Raw genomic sequence first — 21,456 nt, forward strand, 5'->3', positions numbered from 1 at the left:
ATAGCCAATAGCATGATGTGGGCTAGAGTTTAAAGGCAGTGTGACAGTGTTTGGAGGTCAGTTGATGTCCTGTGCAGGTCATGATGGATCGAGCAGCTCTCCGGCTGATTCTCCTGGCCGTCTTTCTCATCTCAGCTACTTCTGATCCAGTTAAGAAGGTGAGGGTCAAATTTTAGTTCAAGCTGAAGAAGACTTGAGTCAAATCAGTACAGAAACAGATTAAATATCTGTACATGAGATGAAGGATCGGACAACATGTTGAATATACTCTACTGTTCAAAAGTTTGAGCTCAGTAAGATTTATTTAAAAAAATAAAATGTTTTTATTTATTTATTTATTAAACTGATCAAAAGTAACAAGAAAGAAATTTCTAATCTTATCAAATATTTCTCTTTATCAAAAAATCCTGAAAAAATGTATCACGTTCCACAAATATATTAAGCAGCACAACTGTTTTCGACATTAAGAAATAGTTAATTCAAGTTTCTTGAACAGCAAATCAGCATATTATCAGCAGATTTCTGAAGGATCATGTGTCATACACATACATTTATAAATGTAAAATGTTATTTCAAATTACAATAATATTTCACAAAATAGCATATTAAATTTTATTATATTTATGATTAAATGAATTTAGCCTGGGATAGGTGTCTTTAAAAAAATTTGAACACTAGTGTATCATGTATTTTGATTTAATATGATTTAGCTGTTCATATAATCTCTCTGTCTTAGATTCTTCCTTTTTTTTTTTTTTTTTTTTTTTTTTTTTATAAAACCACAATGCAATGTATAAAGCGAACTGTTTTCAACTGCTTGGTTTCTCTGTTGATATATTCGACAGTATTTTCATTTTGATTATGTTAATACTATTGTTGACAGAAAAAAATATCATTAGAATTGAAAGAACTATCTATCTAACTTTCTGTTGATCGGTTGTGTACACTGAGATGCAGTCATCAAAACATATTTGTCTTTCAGTCCAAAGGCCTTTTCTCCCTGCCATTTCCGAGCAGTAAACATTTGAGCAATCCTGTATGAAAAGGAGGAGTGAATGTGCACCAGCCAATCACTTTCTATTATACAATATGTATACAGTATAATTCTATTTTTGTGTACTGTTGATGTCTCAACAGAAACAAGATGTGGATATATACAGCTTCTACATTAACTCCACTGTCACCAGTCGCTATGCCACAACAGTCATCACAAGCCGTGTTGCAAACACACTGAATGAATCTCAAGAGATCCAGTTTGAGGTCAAGATTCCCAAGAACGCCTTCATCAGCAAATTCAGAATGTGGGTGAACAAGAGTAATGTTACAGAAGTAGAAATAAAGAGATAAAGAAGCCAAATATAGTTTGTGGCCATCAGATCAGGTCCATCTGGTGCAGCAAAACAAGAAAAAAAGAAATATTTAGAAATGTTTTTACTTTTCAATGTATTAAAGATATGGTAGCTAATTACATCAATACAAACAAACATATTAAGTGGTGCTACCAATTGTGTTTGATGGAAAATTATTTTATGCAATATGTCCGAGATACACAATATAGGTTTCTGGTATGTTAAGAGAATGTCATCGTGTCATTTTCTCAATAGGACCATAGAGGGAAAAACATATGATGGGGTTGTGAAGGGAAAAGAAGAAGCTCAGCAGCAATACAATCAAGCAGTATCTCGGGGACAAAGTGCTGGACTGGTCAGGTACTGGAATTTATTTAAATTAGGTCAATAAAATATGCATTTATAGTATGTTTAGTAATACGCAGGGATTTTTTTCTCTTTCAGATCTGTTGGAAGGACTTTAGAGGACTTTAAAACTTCAGTGACGGTGGCTGCTTTAAGTAAAGTGACCTTTGAGTTGACCTACGAGGAACTGTTAAAGCGCCGCCTCGGTAAATATGAGCTACTCATCAACGCACAACCGATGCAGCCGGTGGCTGACTTCAAGGTAGAAGAAGATACAAGGAGGATATGGATAATCAATTTATATGGATAGAGAGATATGTTTCTTTTACTTCCATTAGATGGATGTGCACATCCAAGAGAAACCAGGAATTTCCTTCTTGGAGGTGAAAGGAGATTTGAGCACCGGTGATCTGACCAATGCCATCAAAACCACCAGAGCAGACAAAGACGTAAGAGTTTAAATGAGGGTTAAAACACAAGACAAATGCACTCAATATGCTCATACACTTCAAATAAAGATACCAGATGACCAAACTGATCATTTCAGGCATGGGTGACCTTCTACCCCACACGAGATCAACAGACCAAGTGTAAAAGCTGTGGAGAAAATGGGTTGAACGGAGACCTGCTTATAACATACGATGTTGAGAGACGAAGTCCCAAAGGAGAAGTCGTGGTACATTTATTTTTTTTTTTTTTTTTTGCAATGTAAAAAAATCCAGAATGTACTTATTTTTCTTTTCCCACAGGTATCAAATGGCTATTTTGTCCACTACTTTGCTCCCTCTGATGTTCCACGTATTTCCAAAAATGTGGTGTTTGTCATTGACCGCAGTGGCTCTATGCACGGCAGAAAAATGGACCAGGTAAATGTCAATATTTCAGACAAATCAAAAGCTTATAATGAGCTATGAAATGTTCTGATGGAAAAACACTTGAAGAACATTCTTGGGGTATCTTGCCGCAAACAACAACGACATGGATTTCTTCTTGAAATCAGTTTGGTATTGTTTTGTTAAAGTTAGAAACAATACTCTCTATGCCTGGTAGTATGCAGTAGTAATAGAGAAAGAATAACTTCCACATCTGCTGACAGGAGTGTTTTTCTTTAGACTCGTTTGGCACTGCTGAGGATTTTGACAGATCTTGATGAGGACGATCACTTTGGATTGATCACATTTGACAGTGAGGTTAGCTTATGGAAGCGTGAACTCCTCAAAGCTACTGAGACAAACCTGGAGAATGCAAAATCTTTTGTGAAGGAGATCAGAGATAGAGGAGGTGAGCTACAGCGCTAATGTTACATAAGGAGTAAGAAGGTTGAACCTCACAGTGACACAACTATGTTTGGTCTTCCTTCAGCCACAGACATAAACGCTGCAGTTCTAGCAGGAGTGGACATGATCAGTCGACATCCACGAGAGGGAACAGCCTCCATCCTGATCCTGCTGACTGATGGAGACCCCACTTCAGGCACAGATTCACACTGACAAACACAAGCTAAAGAGTGTTTTATCATAGAATTAGTTTAGTCAACTTCATCAATAGAACAACACTTTAACTGTCATCCTATAATATACAGGGTTTATTAGTAGACCTGTTTGGTGTTATCATGACTAGTTTGGCTTCTGTCTTATTCAGTAAGAGAATAAGACAACAAATAATATGAAATTTCAAAATGTGCTTATTGATAACTCAAAACATAAAATTGTGATTTTTAAACAGGTGAAACCAACATAGAGAAGATAATGGCCAATGTTAAAGAAGCCATTGCGACAAAGTTTCCGCTCTATTGTCTTGGTTTTGGATATGATGTCAATTTTGACTTCCTGACAAAGATGTCACTGGAAAATGGTGGAGTTGCTCGCAGGATTTATGAAGATTCGGACGCTGATCTACAGCTGCAGGTGAACTACAGACAATCATCTGTGAATTCATCCTCAGTGCTGAACTTTGTCTGAGTGCATTTAAAGTTTGCTTGATTTTTAGGGCTTCTATGATGAAGTTGCCGTCCCTCTCCTCACTGATATTCAACTTAAATACCCAGGAGGGACAAAACTTACCAAGACCAGCTTTAGCTTGTACTTCAATGGCTCTGAGATTGTGGTGTCAGGACAAATCACAGACAACAGTGTGGAGAGTTTCACCACTGAAGTCATCGCAGTATCAGTAAGATCTTCACCAATCTTCTCTTTAACAGCATATTATGAGGATCAATGGTCGATTTTGAAGAAGCTGAGAATAGCTTTGTTTGTATAGTGGGTTATGGATCAGAGTGTTACTGACAGCATTCCTGATTAAAATTCTCACTAGTATTTTTATTTCTGAGCAGAAAGACAGTAATGTGACGTATCAGGACACTATAATGACAAAAGACCCCAGTGATGTCCCTCCTGAGGATGAAGATTTCATGCAGAGATTGTGGGCCTACCTTACAGTGAAGCAGCTTCTGGAGAGACAGTAAGTTTATGAGTGATATGACAATCTGTGATTTAAGTTCAACATTGAAAACATCTGTCTGTCTCAGGGTACTTCTTAAAGGACAAGAGAAAGAGGATGAAAACAAAGAAGCTCTTAAACTCTCCCTGAAATACCAGTTTGTCACTCCCCTCACCTCGATGGTTGTTACCAAGCCACAGGAAGGTGAAGTGGAAGTTGCCGACAAACCCAAAGAAGGAGAAGAGCCGGCCAGGCGAGGTAAGAGCTAAGCAGTTCTAGAAACTTGGAAAACATATAAAGAAAATAATATACCCAGATGAAAAATAAATATACTATACTTTATAATGTTCTTACTAGGGAAAACATTTGAGTTAATAACTTGATACATAAACAGTAGCTATTGTATTTATTTTTACACAAGAGAGTTAAAAAAATCCTAGCTCACTTGTGAAAAATTCTAATTTAATATTGCACACTTTTTTTCTTGACAAAATAACAACATACTGTAGGTAAAAACAAATAAATGAATTGACATGAATTTCTGTATGTCTCTTTTTGCTTTAATTAAATCTAAAGTTATGCTTACACGAACAAAGCCTGATATTTTCCAGTCAATGTCAAAAATGAGTGCAAAATCTTTAGCATTCCTTCTTCATTATGTGTTATGATTTTTTTGTTTGTGACAGTTGTGTTCAGTGAATAACACTTTTTCTTTTAATTTAGGAATGTACCCCCAAGTTTCAACTCGGACTCGCTACACAGGTAGTTATAAAATGGAGAATTAACAGTTCATATACTTAAAACGGCTGCAGAAATTTAGATTAAACTCACAATGAAATGTCACTAACCTCAGTTATTTATTGCTACATTTTGACAAACAAGGAAATGTAGGGTGTGGATTTCGATTGCTCCATTAGTTGTTGATTGAATTTGATATTTTTTTTTTTTTTCATTTGTTTTATATCCCAGCATTAGCCTATGGAGGTGGTGGTGCTGTTGATGGTGGTACAAGTTATTATTTCCCGCCCCGTGGTATGTGTTATAGAAAAATTTGGTGTTTACACCAAACAGTATTCAATTGACCACAATCATTAAAACAATCCTTTTTCCTAAATACTGCTTTGAACCCCCTCCATGTATTTATTTATTGATTGATTGATTGATTGACAGAATATAAATATACTATATTTTTTGTATTTTGGTGGATATGAAAATGGGGTAAAGGTGTAAAATGGAGGGATTGAAATAAAACATAATGAAAACAAATTTGTAATAAACAGATCTTTGATTCATGCTGCTTACAACATAAATATAACTCATTGTTTTCAGGTGGACGATATCGCCCGAGTATTAAACATTCTACATGTAGGTGGTTTCATTCCTTTTCTGCTATGCATTTGTTTGCATTTATATTTACTATCAAGCTGATTTAATAATGAATTAACACAGTTGTCATGTGCTCTTTCTACAATGCCAGGTACATAAAGTGTTCTCAAACTTAATTATTATACAATTTTTTATGAATAATTACGATTTGGTTATGTTTGGTCTTAGCTTCACGAGTTCATGACAATGTATTCCTGCTGGATGTTGTTGGTCAGTCTAAGCCACTTTGTTTTGAGGTTCCTTTTTTTCACAAACTCAGACTCCTCCAGGATTCAGCTTCAGGTTATTATTACACATTTACTACATGCACATCCAATTGAATGTCATCTTTTTCTTGCATGAAATGTTTTATACTGTGTGTCCTAGAGTTCTCTATGAACGGAGAACCCATGTTTTTACAAAGTGGGTTCCAAATCATTGCCTTTCATTACAAAACAAAGCATCATCTGACAATAAACACAACGTCTATCACATACCACGACGGCCAGAATCATGTTGAGTTTTTGTGGGGCCAGGGACCGACCCAACACACTTCAGAGGAGTAAATACTACTCAAATGTGTTTCATTAAATTGATGTACAGTATGTTATAGTCTCTTTGTTAATCTGAGAGCTAGAATTTACTCATCAGCTTCTCTGTTTCAACAGTGTGTGTCTGATTCTACGGAGCAATGAAATAGTCGTCACCATGGGAAATATCCGTGTCATTATTCTGCTTCACAAGGAAAAAGGGACTACGTTTCTGTGGCCTGATGTTCAGCAACAGACAAAAGATGTCAAGTTTACAGGCATTTTTGGTGAGAGTGCTTCACTTATTGAACCTTTAAGCATGTATCAACAATTTAGCAATCAAATAGAAATGGTAACTTGCTTTAATTCTTAAACCAACAAGGTGATAAATAACTGTGTATAATATTAAAGGAAAAACAGATGCTTCATATGAGGAGATTCAAGGATCACAAAAACCAACTCTAAAGATACATGACCAGGAAGTGAGCGCAAGCTGGTACGTGATAAACAATACGTACACTGCTGATTTGTTCTTGTATAATACATCTATTTATTCTATGAATGTATCTGTAGGGTGGATGCCACAAACAACAGACTTTCTTCAAAGCCAGTTATCAAATGCTGGCTTGTCTCGTTCTACGCTGCGATGCAGAGAGATGTTTCTGATTTTACTGTCACTCAGCTGTAGAGTTCAAAGCTGGCAAATGAAGCATGTTTCTATATAAATGAATTCATTAATATAAAAACAATGTGTCAGAATCTGGATTATTTTTCACTTTGTTCTATTTAAAATGATCCCTCCTTATTTTAGCACTTTAGGATTGCAGCTTAAACATATCAACTTTTTCCCCTATTAAACACTGAAACATGAGCAAATATACGATATCACAACATCTAAAATGTATCTAACAAACCATGAATTACTAGCATGTCCATGCAACACAGTACATACAGTACTTGTTTACATAACAAGTGACTGTATTTTTTAGAAGTTTTATGAGAACTTTTTAGGTTTTATTTGGAACTACATTAAATGCAGGACCAGAAAATCTACTTTATGAATAGTATAAATCTATTTTCTGCTGTTTTCTCTATACTAATAAGGGTATTGAGTCAGCAGTTACACAGACAATCTAAACTATGGACGGGAATGTACTTTATCTGTATGCTTTGACCTTTTTCCTTGTGCTTTAAACTTATGTGATCATGTACAGTTGAGTTTATGACTTACTGTAACACTTCTTCTAAAGGAACTTGAAGGAAATAAGATTATGGAACTTTTTTTAGTTTTAATTAAAGGGGTAATTAAATAAATAATAATAATAATAATAATAACAATCTGCAGAACACAAAAGATGTTTTGGAAAATGTCTTGTTTTATTGTATGTCCAAAAACATTTTTTTTTTTATTCAAAATATATTTTGTGTTCCAAAGATTCTGTAGTTTGGAATGACATGAGAGAGAATAAAATGATGACAGAATTTTCCTTTTTAGAGGAAAATGCGATTCAGTATAATATTTTAACATTGATGGCAAAACTGTGCAAACAGACTGTAAACTCCCAGGCTAAAACACGGAATTAAGCACCTGGGATAGAGAGAAAACAAAGACAGAAGTTGGAGGTAATGTCTATTGACTAAACTTGACAGTTCACTAAATGGATGGTTAAACAAAGCTCTATGTTTATAGGAGCTGCGTCACTGCTGTCAGGTCAAAGGCCATTTGGCTTGTTTCTCTCGGGCTGTTTAACAAAATTTCCATTTAAAGCACTGCTTTCCACTCCAGATCTTTGAATAATACCTTGACAGTTCCGGCAGAGTTTATAGACATTGAATCTGTGAAATTCATCCTGAGGTTTGAAGAAGAATCCAGCAAATCCTTTGAATGCATCTGCAATCTCTGAAATCACCACAGGCAAGTGCAACTGCCATTGTTATGGCTCTGAATCTGCCATATCTGTAAAGGAATTATATTGGAAATATATCTGTGGAAAGACAATTAAACAATGATTTCAGGCAGCATTTTGCTTCTCCTGTAGAGAACTACACTAGTAGCAGTATTTCTGGACTTTGACTCCTGCAATCATTAACTATTGAAGCATTCCAGAGCGTTTTATCAAGTTGTCATTGTATTCTCAGCCAAAACCACAATAGTGCATAAGGATGTACACTGAACACTGATGTACACTGGTTCTGAAATGTTTGAACATCTTTATAATGGTCTGAGAGATCCCTTGAATGGGAAATATTAGGAAAACATTGTTACGTAAAGGTTGAAGGAAGTATTTGAAGAGATGCATAAGAATAATAATTGCTTTTAGGAACCAATTACATTCAAATTAGATTGTGGTTAATGGGACAAACAGTTGCGGAGTGAGTGTTGGTACCCATATTTGACAGCTTCATCCTGGTAACCGGGGTGGTGGGACACATCCTGGTTCTTCTTGTCACCTGTCGTGCGATGCGGAGAGGACATGGAGAGTCCAGTGGAGGAAAAACAGGAGGACTCCAACAAACAAATATAAATGGCACAGATGTTCTTCTTCTGTCATTAAAATGTGGCAGATCTTCTCCTGCTTTGCTGTCTTCCATATCACACAGTCGCTATTGCAACCCGTTACTGGCCATTTGGAAGACTGTGAGCTTCCTGAGTGCAAAATGCACAGCTGCGAGTGCCTTTACACTGGCCGCTTTGTCGAAAGCGTATCAATAGCGTAGAGGGGGACATTTAAAAGTAGTTGCGGGTGTACTGTGGATACCAGCAGTCGTCTTGGCATTGCCTCAGTTTGCGTGGAGGATGCTGATTTCAGGCCTGGACAACCATGAAGCCTGTGAGGACCTGGCATGTTTCAATTTCCTGTCTGACAAGTTGGCATACGGAGTGTGCCACTTCCTATTCGCTTTTACATTTCCACTTGGGATCGTTGTAATAGCCTATGCCAAAATATACCATTTCCTCAAAATCACTAGACGGGGGCGTACAACTCAGACTGACCGTTTGGAGCAGTACCATTTGCATGTGACTCAAACGTCTGCTCTGTTAATGCTGGCGTTTGCATTGTGTTGGCTGCATTCCTATATGGCTTGATGTTTGCCCAAATAGCTGAGGTTGATAAAGCAGCTGGTCCCATATCTCACTTCGGATCTTTTGCTAGCTTTGCACGCATCATGGCAACATCCTCTACAGTAGCCAACCCCATTCTCTATGTTTTTATGTTAGAGAAATTCAGAAAGGAACTAATGAACCTGGGTCAAGAAGTCTGTGGTAAAAGACCCTCCTCAAGTCATATGGTTAGAGTTAATTAGCATGATTTGTTCCATTGTTTATGGCTAAGTGGTACATGGCTGTATATAATGTATTAACAATGATTATTTTGTTTCTAAACAAACATTCAAGAGTGATGCAACAATAACCAATGGTTTGGACACTAAGAAACTTTGTTGTAGTATTTCAATGTCCCAATTTTTTCACAGCCTAATAAAATGTCAAGAACAAACAACCAGCTGGCATTGTACATTGTTTTAATATTTTGTGTTGGTTAAACTGCAGACTTGCCAGTGGTTTGTTCATCACAGTACAGTATTGTTTGACTTGAGTTTTAAGGAGAACAAGCATTCTTTCAAAAATGAAGATTCTTTATTGGCATCTATACTACCACAATGAACCCAACAAAAATCTCTTAAAGATATAGTTTGCACAAAAATGAAAAGTACCCCATAATTTTCATAATCGTCTTTCAGACAAATACTGTCTTTGTATTTATAATGTCCTGGCTCTGTCCAAGCTTTGTAATGGCAAACAAACAGTGAATACTATTGACACCATTGATTATGTGTTGCGATCAAACTTATAGGCAAATTTGGTAGTTTTGAATGTTGTTCAGGACTGTTATCATCTGAGGTCCTCGAAGAGATTGGCATCATCTCTTCTAAGGTGTTCAGTTATCTCAGATCTTTATGATAGGCTAGATCCAGACTGAAGCTTGTGTTATTCTCGGGATCACCCATTCACTGCCATTATAAAGCTTTGAAGAGCCAGGACATTTTTAAATATAACTAAGTTTGTATTCATCTGAAACAAAGTCAGTCATATACACCTAGGATGGCTTGAGGGTCAGTATACCTTTAATTGCGGAAAAGTTGCTTCAAATTATTAACATGTTCTTCAAAATAAGAAAAAATGTGTCCTTTAAGAACTGATCACTGAAAAATTCTTTCAGAAAACCCAAATTTTTCTTCTATGTGAAATCTCTGTTTTAAAGATCAAACCTTAAGAAATATTAGATCAATTTGCAAATCTCTTTGTGGTTAAAATCTATTTGGTTGAGGGGGAATATTGAGTCAAACATTTAAAAGAGGGCATATTTTGAGAAAAAAAGAAAGAAAAGTAATTCCCAATTTTAATGTTTTTCTTTTGATTATGCTCAATGTTGAAAATATATTTAAGCCTCATAAAGTAATAACTCATCTATACAGTGCCCACAATAATTATTGGAACAGTAAAGACAAAATAGCTTTCTCTGCTGTGTAGTCAAGACATTTGCAAATATGATTAAAAGATGAATATGCAACAAATACAGAACCACAAGTATCGGAACAGTTGAATTTAAGACAGATGTAAAAGATTAAAAGCTAATAACAGAACAATTTTGTCTTTACTGTTCCAATACTTGTAAATACCACATCAAATACACTTTAAATACCACAGTGAAAGGACAAAGTTAGAATTTACATTTGGAATTCAAATTGAAAGCAGTTGCTGTTTTTTTTTTTTTTTTTTTTTTTTTTTTTTTTAAAAAGGTCAGCATATAATATACATATTTTCTTTTTTACTTTTTTACTTGTTTACACAATTCCTGGGCCAGATGGGATTGAACCATCGAAGCATTTACTTAATACGAACCATTAAAATAATAGGAAACACTGTCTATTTTACAGCTGAGTGACAGTGAAATCAGAAATCTCTGCTTCCATCAGAGCCTGGAACGGGACAAGCCAGCATTCTCGAACAGGAGTTGAATGCAATCTGTAATCACTGACAGTCTCCCTACAATTAATAGACACAAATAAACACATAACACTCTTTCTCTCTCTCTCTCTCTCTCTCTCTCTCTCTCTCTTTCTCTCTCTCTCTCTCTCTCTCTCTCTCTCTCTCTCTCTCTATATATATATATATATATATATATAAACAAAGCAACACAGTACTTTTTAAAAATGAGGAACAGAAGGTTTTATGGAAGATTGTATGTACAGTATTTATTAACTGAATCACTTACAAAGATGTCTTCACCTCCTTGTCCTTAATCTTTAGAATTGGTGTTTGTGATCCTTGAGTCTCTTTATATGAAATATCAGCCTTTCCTTAAAGATTATCCACAGATATTAAGATTTGTCACCAATGTTGGTTAAACAACAGCAATCTATCTAAAACATCAACCTGATAACAACTTAACAGTTATAACTTAACAGTTGTTGGCAAACAATATCATTGACATATTAGTTATAATTATATTAAAGTTTTTGTACATGGTTAATCGCAATATGTTCAATGTTCAGAATGGAATACTATTGATACTACTGGCCCTCCAAGATGTAGACGATGACACTGAAAAAAAAACAATAGGTATACAGGACTATATTTTAACCGGAAGCAACGGTTTGAAGTTAACTGATGGACTGGAGTGCTGTGGATTATTGTGATGTATTTATCAGTTGTTTAGACTCTCATTCTGATGGCACCCATTCACTTCAGATGATCTATTGGTGAGCAATGATGGAATGCTACATTTCTCCAAATCTGTTTCCATTAAGAAAAAAACGGACCTACATCTTGAATGGCCTTAAAGTGAATACATTTTCAGCAAAGTTCAATTTTTGGATGAACTATTCCTTTAATGCGGAGCCTGCTTCAGTATTAGCAGGAGGCAAGTTTTGATTCTGTAAATAATGTTTAAATGTTTAGACAGTGTATTGCTCTCTTACCTAAAACACCTGTCAGCTTGGCATCTTTTGAATATTCCCAAATGGCAGGCCACAAAAACATGACCCCATCTTTCTTATGAGAAAGAATAACAACACTGATATTTCCAAAGGTAACATTCATTACATGTTCCCGAACAACCAGAGACACACTGTTAACAAACAGAGAACAGTTAATACGCAGTAGATTTTGTGAATTTATTTATTCTTTCTATGCTGAGAACTTTAATATTTACCTATCTGCATTGTACTGGGTTGGTTCCTGGCCCCACAAAAACTCGACATTGTCCTGGCCATTACGATAACTGATAGACTTTGTGTTTATCATCAAGTGATGGTTAGTTTTGTAATGAAAAGCAATTTGATGGAATCCATTCTGTTCACTCAAAGACTCTCCATTCATAGAGAACTCTAGGATGAACAGAAAATTCCACAGTAAACACATTCATAAAGACAGATTGTTAAATAGATGCACACGCAGAAACAAACAGTGTCTAACCTGAAGCTGAATCCTGGAGGAGTCTGAGTTTGTGAGGAACAGGAATATCAAAACAAAGTGGCTTAGACTGACCAACAACATCCAGCAGGAAACGATTGACTTCTGGAGAGAATCAAAATGTCATGATTATTTCCTAAAATTGGTGCTCATAAAACAAATAATTAAGAAAATGCAAGTTTTTATGTACCTTGCACAGCAGGAGAAGTAGTTGTATACAAAGTTGTTGTAAACATTGTAGTGAACATTGTTTCAGTTTGGGAGACGTCTAACACCAATGAAAATGGTAAAGGATGTAAATCCACATAGTGCAGAAGTTGATGGTATTTAGCCTTTGTTTTAAAAGTGATGTGTGTAACTGACCGGCACACAGACCCAACAGCAACATTCAAAGTGTACAAAGAATATTTTCAACAAAGTTTGGGGATCTTTATCATTGAAAGCCAGTAATAAAAAACTAATTATTATGAAGATTTGATATGTCTACTTATGAGTCTGAGACCAAATGAAAGTTAAAAAGTAATAAAAAATAAACAGAAATGATTGTAAATTGAATAACTTACATGTATCAGGTACATCCATATATGAATCTATTGTAAAGAGAAAAAAAAGAAAGAAAAGGAACATTTTCCCATTTGAGCATTAAGAGTCAAATATGTATTTTTAGTGTTTTATGCATTTCCACAATGATTCTTCGAGAAAATGGTGATTTGTCAATGCAGAGAAACATCTGTGCAACATTCATTGCATTTCTCTGTTATCTTGTATAAGTAGTATGGCACTTAATTGAATTAAAATTTTAAATAAATTAAATAGTTGTGTCCTTAATTGAAAAAAAAAAATGAAACTACTACTACTACTAAGCTACTAAACAATTTCACATCAATGAAGAAAAAATTCTGACATACCATAATAAGAGGATGACATATCTGTGATGGGCATTGCTAAAAAAAAAAAAAAATACAAATAATAACAGATAAAAAAATAAAATAAGAACAATTAGATTTATAAACTTAAGGTAAAAATGAATTTGGCTTAATAATGGTCCAATAGTTATATAATGCTGGAATATGAAAACTAATTTAAAATAATGCTTATATTTAGGACATTTAAGACAAGGGAAGTTTACATTTCTGACCACTTAACACATAAATCAAAATATTTAATCATCTTTTTACTGTTAGTAATAATTTATGAACTTACCTAAATAATTACACACATCACCTTTAATAAAACTCTTGCTAGAATTATGTTAAAACAGGTGACAAACATTCTGCACAAAGTATTTTTATTATTGAAAGCCAATAAGGAACCAAATTAATATCATGATTTTGTAGCCCATAAGGATGTATAGATGGTTTACTTATGAGTCTGAGACCAAATGCAAGTTAAAAACAGTAAATACTGTAAAGAGAATAACTTACACATTAAGATGTCATCTGAAAAGGAGGGACATTTTCAAAATTTGAGCATGACTCAGATATTGCACAATTATTCTTTCAGAAAACAGAGAACTGTCAGCATTTCAGTTAATGCAAAGTCCATTGCATTGCTCTGTTACTTACAGAAGCTGGATCTATAGAAGTAGCATGGCACGCAATTAAAATATTTTTCTATTAATATTTGTGCTGCACAATGGCCTTTAACATTTAACAGGCATTTTTACATTTTACAAACTAAAAACACTAATCAATTAAATAAAAGCTATTTCAATCCATTAACAAAGAAAAATACTTTGAACCTACCATGGTCAGTCTGTTCCATTCCTACCTCTTCGGGTTTCTCAGCAACTTCTATTTCCTCTTCCTGTGGCTTGGTAACAACCATCGAGGTGAGGGGAGTGACAAACTGGTATTTCAGGGAGAGTTTAAGAGCTTCCTTCTTTTCATCCTCTTTCTCTTGTCCTGTAAGAAGTACCCTGAGACAGACAGATGTTTTCAATGTTGAACTTAAATCGCAGATTGTCATATCACTCATAAACTTACTGTCTCTCCAGAAGCTGCTTCACTGTAAGGTAGGCCCACAATCTCTGCATGAAATCTTCATCCTCAGGAGGGACATCACTGGGGTCTTTTGTCATTATAGTGTCCTGATACGTCACATTACTGCCTTTCTCCTCAGAAATAATAACACCAGTGAAAACACTAGTTTATTAGGAATGCTGCCAGTAACAATCAGAAAGTTGTTTTTTTTTTTTTTTTTTTAAACGATTGGTCATTATTCTAAACTTTTAAACAATTGACCAGTATCCAATATACTGAGTTTCATGAGTTCACGCTTACATGTAATTAGCTTAAGTATATTAATGCATATTTGGCATGCTATCTGGTGTAATATAGTGTAATATGAACTGAATATGAGGAGATGGAGTGAAGGGGGGATGCTGATAAACCATCAATAGATAAAGGTAAGTCAGCTATATTTATACCATTTATAACACAGCCGTTGATTAACTTAAGTGTGCTCCACCTGTGCAAATTAGGCGAAGTATCGGACAAGCTCCTCCCGAACCTTGTTAATAAAACATAATTTGGAGTGCATTTTGGAAAACAAAATGATCTTACTGATACTGCGATGACTTCAGTGGTGAAACTCTCCACACTGTTGTCTGTGATTTGTCCTGACACCACAATCTCAGAGCCATTGAAGTACAAGCTAAAGCTGGTCTTGGTAAGTTTTGTCCCTCCTGGGTATTTAAGTTGAATATCAGTGAGGAGAGGGACGGCAACTTCATCATAGAATCCCTAAAAATCAAGCAAACTTTAAATGCACTCAGACAAAGTTCAGCACTGAGGATGAATTCACAGATGATTGTCTGTAGTTCACCTGCAGCTGTAGATCAGCGTCCGAATCTTCATAAATCCTGCGAGCAACTCCACCATTTTCCAGTGACATCTTTGTCAGGAAGTCAAAATTGACATCATATCCAAAACCAAGACAATAGAGCGGAAACTTTGTCCCAATGGCTTCTTTAACATTGGCCATTATCTTCTCTATGTTGGTTTCACCTGTTTAAAAATCACAATTTTATGTATTTGAGTTATCAATAGAAACATTTTGAAATTTCATATTATTTGTTGTCTTATTCTCTTACTAACAAAGATAGAAGCCAAACTAGTCATGATAACACCAAACAGGTCTACTAATAAACCCTGTATATTATAGGATGACAGTTAAAGTGTTGTTCTATTGATGAAGTTGACTAAACTAATTCTATGATAAAACACTCTTTAGCTTGTGTTTGTCAGTGTGAATCTGTGCCTGAAGTGGGGTCTCCATCAGTCAGCAGGATCAGGATGGAGGCTGTTCCCTCTCGTGGATGTCGACTGATCATGTCCACTCCTGCTAGAACTGCAGCGTTTATGTCTGTGGCTGAAGGAAGACCAAACATAGTTGTGTCACTGTGAGGTTCAACCTTCTTACTCCTTGTGTAACATTAGCGCTGTAGCTCACCTCCTCTATCTCTGATCTCCTTCACAAAAGATTTTGCATTCTCCAGGTTTGTCTCAGTAGCTTTGCAGAGTTTACGCTTCCATAAGCTAACCTCACTGTCAAATGTGATCAATCCAAAGTGATCGTCCTCATCAAGATCTGTCAAAATCCTCAGCAGTGCCACACGAGTCTAAAGAAAAACACTCCTGTCAGCAGATGTGGAGGTTTTTCTTTCTCTATTACGACTGCTGTAACTTTAACAAAACAGCGCCAAACAGATTTCAGTAGAGGAGTCTCTCAGTGAATCATCTTCTACGAGACCTTTACTATCTACCAGTATCAACTTTGGGATGCTGTGAATTACCCCAGATAATCATTGTGAAATCTTTTTACCTGGTCCATTTTTCTGCCGTGCATAGAGCCACTGCGGTCAATGATAAACACCACATTTTTGGGAATACGTGGAACATCAGAGGGAGCAAAGTAGTGGACGAAATAGCCATTTGATAACTGCGGGAAAAGAAAAATAAGTACATTCTGGATTTTTTTACAGTGCAAAAAAATAATAAGATAAATGTACCACGACTTCTCCTTTGGGACTTCGTCTCTCAACATCGTATGTTATAAGCAGGTCTCCGTTCAACCCATTTTCTCCACAGCTTTTACACTTGGTCTGTTGATCTTGTGTGGGGTAGAAGGTCACCCATGCCTGAAATGATCAGTTTGGTCATCTGGTATCTTTATTTGAAGTGTATGAGCATATTTAGCACATCTAAACTGTGTTTTAACCCTCATTTAAACTCTTACGTCTTTGTCTGCTCTGGTGGTTTTGATGGCATTGGCCAGATCACCGGTGCTCAAATCTCCTTTCACCTCCAAGAAGGAAATTCCTGGTTTCTCTTGGATGTGCACATCCATCTAATGGAAGTAAAATAAACATTATCTCTCTATCCATATAAATTGATTATCCATATCCTCCTTGTATCTTCTTCTACCTTGAAGTCAGCCACCGGCTGCATCGGTTGTGCGTTGATGAGTAGCTCATATTTACCGAGGCGGCGCTTTAACAGTTCCTCGTAGGTCAACTCAAAGGTCACTTTACTTAAAGCAGCCACCGTCACTGAAGTTTTAAAGTCCTCTAAAGTCCTTCCAACAGATCTGAAAGAGAAAAAAATCCCTGCGTATTACTAAACATGCTGTAAATATATATATTTTATCTACCTATTTTAAAAATTAATTTCCAGTACTTGACCAGTCCAGCACTTTGTCCTCGAGATACCGCTTGATTGTATTGCTGCTGAGCTTCTTCTTTTCCCTTCACAACCCCATCATATGTTTTTCCCTCTATAACCCTATGGAGAAATTAAAAGGCTTAACAGGTCAAGGTGTTACCTTACTAAGATTTGACTTCATAGAGCTGCTGGGTTTAGGTTTAAGAGTTTCAGACACCTTCAGAACATTTGCAATTAAGAGTAGCATTGAATCAACCCACATTCTGAATTTGCTGATGAAGGCGTTCTTGGGAATCTTGACCTCAAACTGGATCTCTTGAGATTCATTCAGTGTGTTTGCAACACGGCTTGTGATGACTGTTGTGACATAGCGACTGGTGACCGTGGAGTTAATGTAGAAGCTGTATATATCCACTTTTTTCTTCTGATAAGACACCAGAAGGTACTCTTAATATATGATTAGACATTGTTTTAACTCAAACCAGGGGTTTATAATGAGAGGCTTACTGAACTGAGCGTAAGCAGCCGTTAACACACGTTCTTGCATTTAAACAAAAAACAGCGATTCACTGATTTGACACTGACGAGCTACACCACGTTAGAAGGTGAGCATCTTTGAACTTGATAAAGCATCTTATGAAGAGGCTTTTTAGGTCAGCTAGAATCTGCTATGTCAGGCCCAGTTTGTTTATTGCTGTTTTCTGCTCTCTGGTAACCCGGGTGTTGAAATACCATAATACTCACAGTGGGAGGAATCACATACCAAAACAAAAACTGGCATTCCGACACAGCATGCTCATTTACAAAGAATTACTGGCTTTGGTGTTGTTTTTCGGAGAAACAAGTATGTTTCCTAAATATCTGTAAATGTTTAAGTGGTTTTATGCTTTGGGTTAGTCAAAAAATGAGACTCAAGAGCAAAGACACCAGTAAAGCGCATATTTATATGGAAAACAATTAGATAGCAGATTAATTGGACCTGAAAAGGTATTGTTTGTGAACGGCTGATTGGATTGTGCACATTTACGATTGTGTACTCTTACACACTTGACACTTACTCCTGCTTTTTGCATTGCAATGCTGTATTTAGACTGTTTGGAGAAAAGACCTTTGGATTGAAAGACAAATTCAACTAGAGTACATGTCAGTTTAAACTATTGAGAAATAGTTTAGCTGAGTTAAATAGCTTTCAGTCAACAGTGCATCTGTATATGTCAGCTTTTACTTTGAATATATATATATATATATATATATATATATATATATATATATATATATATCTGATAGGTTGTAATGTAAATCAGTGAGATTTTTATAACAGTAAAGCATACTTCTATAAAATGCATATATACCAGTTGTCACGCTATATCTTCCCATTATATGTATTAGTAAGATGATATTCAAATCCTTGGTTTTACGATCAAAGTCCCGTAGTTTTAATTTTGGTGAAAATATATAATGCAATCCAATACAATGATGATTGAGAGATGAAAAAATAAACATCCCTCAAAAACATGATTTTTCTTACAAATGATAGCAAGTGAATGTTTTTAAAGAGCACTGGCCACTGATTCCGTAGAGCAGCTTCCACAAAGGCTCTGTCATCTTAGACAAATGATGTATAGATAATAAAGCAGACCTATGTAAACTACGCCTCTACCTGGTTTTGTACTTTGAACACGTTGACTGATATGTTAATTGACCTTCACCTTCTTAACTGGATCACAAGTGGCTGAGATGAGAAAAACACCCAACAGAATCAGCCAGAGAGCTGCTCGATCCATCACGACCTGCACAGGACATCAACTGACCTCCAAACACTGTCACGCTGCCTTTAAACTCTAGTCCACATCATGCTATTGGCTATTATTGACCGGATGAAGAGACCTCCCTCTTTATTTTTAATCTTGAACCTCACATAAGAGCAGAATATGGATGTGGTTCAACATTAGTGTGCACTTAAAAGTCTTATTAATGTGAAGGCTACAATGGACATAATTGCCCTGATTCTCTATGGTTTCTTATGGGGTTAGATCTCTGCCAAAATGCTGCATGTGACAGTTCATATTTTGAGCTTACAAAAGTGCATTTTGCACACTCACGAATTAAGTTTTGTAGAGAAAATGTTTATCTTGCAAAGAAGAAAGTATTTTGAGCGCAGAAAAATAATGGTCTGCACACATCCAAAAACGCAAAATTAATTTTTGTGTGCTCGAAATACTTTTTTCATTGCGAGACATTTTCTCCACAAAACTGCACTTTTGTGTGCTCAAAATATGATCTTGCACTCGCAGAATTGTGGCAGAGATCTAGCGATATAGTTTCTTGGCTACTTGTTTTACTCTCAGTGATAAGGTTAGAAAACATAAAAAAGTAGATTAAGAAGTATATGAATCACTTTGTTTTAAAAGTTTTATGAGAATATATACGTTGAGCTTGTATATCTTCTACTTCTATCAGCATTTGAAAAGTTTTTATTAACAGTTTTCCATTTTAAGAATTCAGAAGTATTTAGAATTTTTCCAAAATAAAATACATGGGCAGAAGCATTTTGTTTAATGATTATTATGTGTTGATGAATATGTATTTATTTATTTATTTGCTTTTAGATTTCAATAATTCCACAATAGCATATTTTGGAAAAACAACTTTTTTTTACTTTTTTAATTGGATTGTCGAAATACATAACAGAGTATATACATACAAACATAACTCTAATTATAACACTAATTCTGTTGTTTTTTTTTTCTGTCAAGTTGGTGTTATAGCTTTCACTTGGTTATCCATACATCGATTATTAGAAAAATCATTTTAAAATGTGAATATCAAGTAAGATACATCAAGTTTTTTTTGTTCATCTCTCAGTAATCATTACGTTGCATTGCATTATGTTTTTAAACCACAGAGCTTTATAATTAAAATGTATATCTATTATCAACTAACTAATACATTATTCGGACAAATAGAGTGATAACTGATATTTATAAACATTTTTATGTAAGTTGTCTATTATAAAGATCTTACTGATTTACATTAAACTATCCTACTTTTATCAGATTTTGTGCCATACACATATCAGCAACTGTAAAAAATTAAATAGCAATAAAAAAGGCATATTTTTGCTCCATTGAGGGGTTTTTCCCCCTTGAGTATCAGCTCTATATCTCTGTATTCAAGCCTAATGTACCAAATATTATACTCACCAAAAAAAAAAAACACATATGCAAACACTTTCTTTTTCTTAAAAAGTTTGTTTAAAGGTTTAATAAAAGGTTCCATTTGGTAGAACAAAATACTAATGTCAAGCTTTGTTTGGCTTTCCAGTGATTATTGTTGGACTGTATCATAACTCTGTCTGTAGGGGGCGCTGTGTGACTTTACTGTAAATATGAAATGCCTCCTGACTGCACAAAAAAGCAATTTGAATTTAAATATATTTTTGTAGTAAAAATGTAATCCATCTGTTACAATTTAATGCTCTAAATATTTAGATGTAGATTTATGGTAGCTGAATAATGATGATTTTATTTTTTCTTTTAAGAGAGAAAACAAGAAAACCTTTGCCTATAACTAAAGAACAGCATTAAATATTCACCAGTGTTCTTCTTACACAAAAGAGACATAAACACATAAACCATATATTATAGACCTTTAAAGGCACCATTGTTATGTTAAAAGCATCAGATGAGTTTTTTTCAATGAGACAAAAGCATTTGCTGAATGTGACTGGGCAGGTCTCTGAAATGCCTCTACCTTTTTTCCAAAGTAGAGCTAAAGAAGTGAAAGAATGTTAACCAACTTGTTTATTCAGGTTTATTTTTTAGCTTGTTTAAGAAAGCCTCAGCTAGTCATAAGACATTTCTAGAACAAGCAGAATATGAACTTTATTTAACGTCCACCAAAGTTTCAACAAAAACCTACTTTTATTGGTGTTATTAAATACAGTTAAATTGTGTAATTAGACTTTAATAAGAATAGCTTTACATATGAAGGTTTTCAGTAAAAGCAGAGTATTTCATGTTGTTTTGTCTTCATGCATGACATTATAGTGAAAAAGGTATACACTAGTATATATGTTTATATGATTCGATTTCTGAAAAAAATATTTCAGTCTTTAAAATCTTCACATTTAATTCAATTTGTCACTTGCCATTTCTTTGTTATTCTTTGTGAAATTTACTTTTACTTTTTTTTTTTTTTTTGCAGGTTATCATTCAATAGTGGGCATGTGATCACACAAGTTGCAATTAAGCAGCCTGGATGTTTAGCTATTTTCCTCTTTATACATT

At 35.1% G+C, this 21,456-nt stretch overlaps 2 protein-coding genes and 1 pseudogene across 2 annotated transcripts; 2 read left to right on the forward strand and 1 right to left on the reverse strand.

The window, feature by feature from the left end:
- On the forward strand, window positions 1-6,789 carry LOC113055484 (inter-alpha-trypsin inhibitor heavy chain H3). Its single transcript, XM_026221836.1, has 21 exons — window positions 1-158; window positions 1,138-1,301; window positions 1,605-1,709; window positions 1,794-1,956; window positions 2,033-2,143; window positions 2,242-2,370; window positions 2,444-2,560; window positions 2,807-2,975; window positions 3,057-3,167; window positions 3,420-3,601; window positions 3,684-3,863; window positions 4,027-4,154; window positions 4,222-4,391; window positions 4,857-4,895; window positions 5,103-5,165; window positions 5,463-5,498; window positions 5,688-5,801; window positions 5,886-6,060; window positions 6,167-6,315; window positions 6,440-6,524; window positions 6,602-6,789. Exons 1-21 carry the CDS (start codon window positions 81-83, stop codon window positions 6,714-6,716), a joined length of 2,583 nt encoding a protein of 860 aa, XP_026077621.1. The 5' UTR covers window positions 1-80; the 3' UTR covers window positions 6,717-6,789.
- A 167-nt stretch (window positions 6,790-6,956) lies between these two features.
- On the forward strand, window positions 6,957-10,809 carry LOC113055653 (neuropeptide Y receptor type 4-like; annotated as a pseudogene).
- On the reverse strand, window positions 10,676-18,951 carry LOC113055654 (inter-alpha-trypsin inhibitor heavy chain H3-like). Its single transcript, XM_026222060.1, has 22 exons — window positions 18,877-18,951; window positions 17,428-17,612; window positions 17,183-17,287; window positions 16,931-17,093; window positions 16,743-16,853; window positions 16,516-16,644; window positions 16,329-16,445; window positions 15,957-16,125; window positions 15,765-15,875; window positions 15,330-15,511; window positions 15,068-15,247; window positions 14,489-14,616; window positions 14,249-14,421; window positions 13,928-13,942; window positions 13,412-13,447; window positions 13,067-13,093; window positions 12,694-12,771; window positions 12,507-12,608; window positions 12,244-12,418; window positions 12,011-12,159; window positions 11,305-11,389; window positions 10,676-11,075 (listed from the first exon to the last, which is right to left on the reverse strand). Exons 1-22 carry the CDS (start codon window positions 18,949-18,951, stop codon window positions 10,961-10,963), a joined length of 2,610 nt encoding a protein of 869 aa, XP_026077845.1. The 3' UTR covers window positions 10,676-10,960.
- Between the last annotated feature and the right edge of the window lie 2,505 nt (window positions 18,952-21,456).

This window comes from Carassius auratus, chromosome 36 (assembly GCF_003368295.1).
Source record: "Carassius auratus strain Wakin chromosome 36, ASM336829v1, whole genome shotgun sequence".
NCBI classification, from domain to species: Eukaryota; Metazoa; Chordata; class Actinopteri; order Cypriniformes; family Cyprinidae; genus Carassius; species Carassius auratus.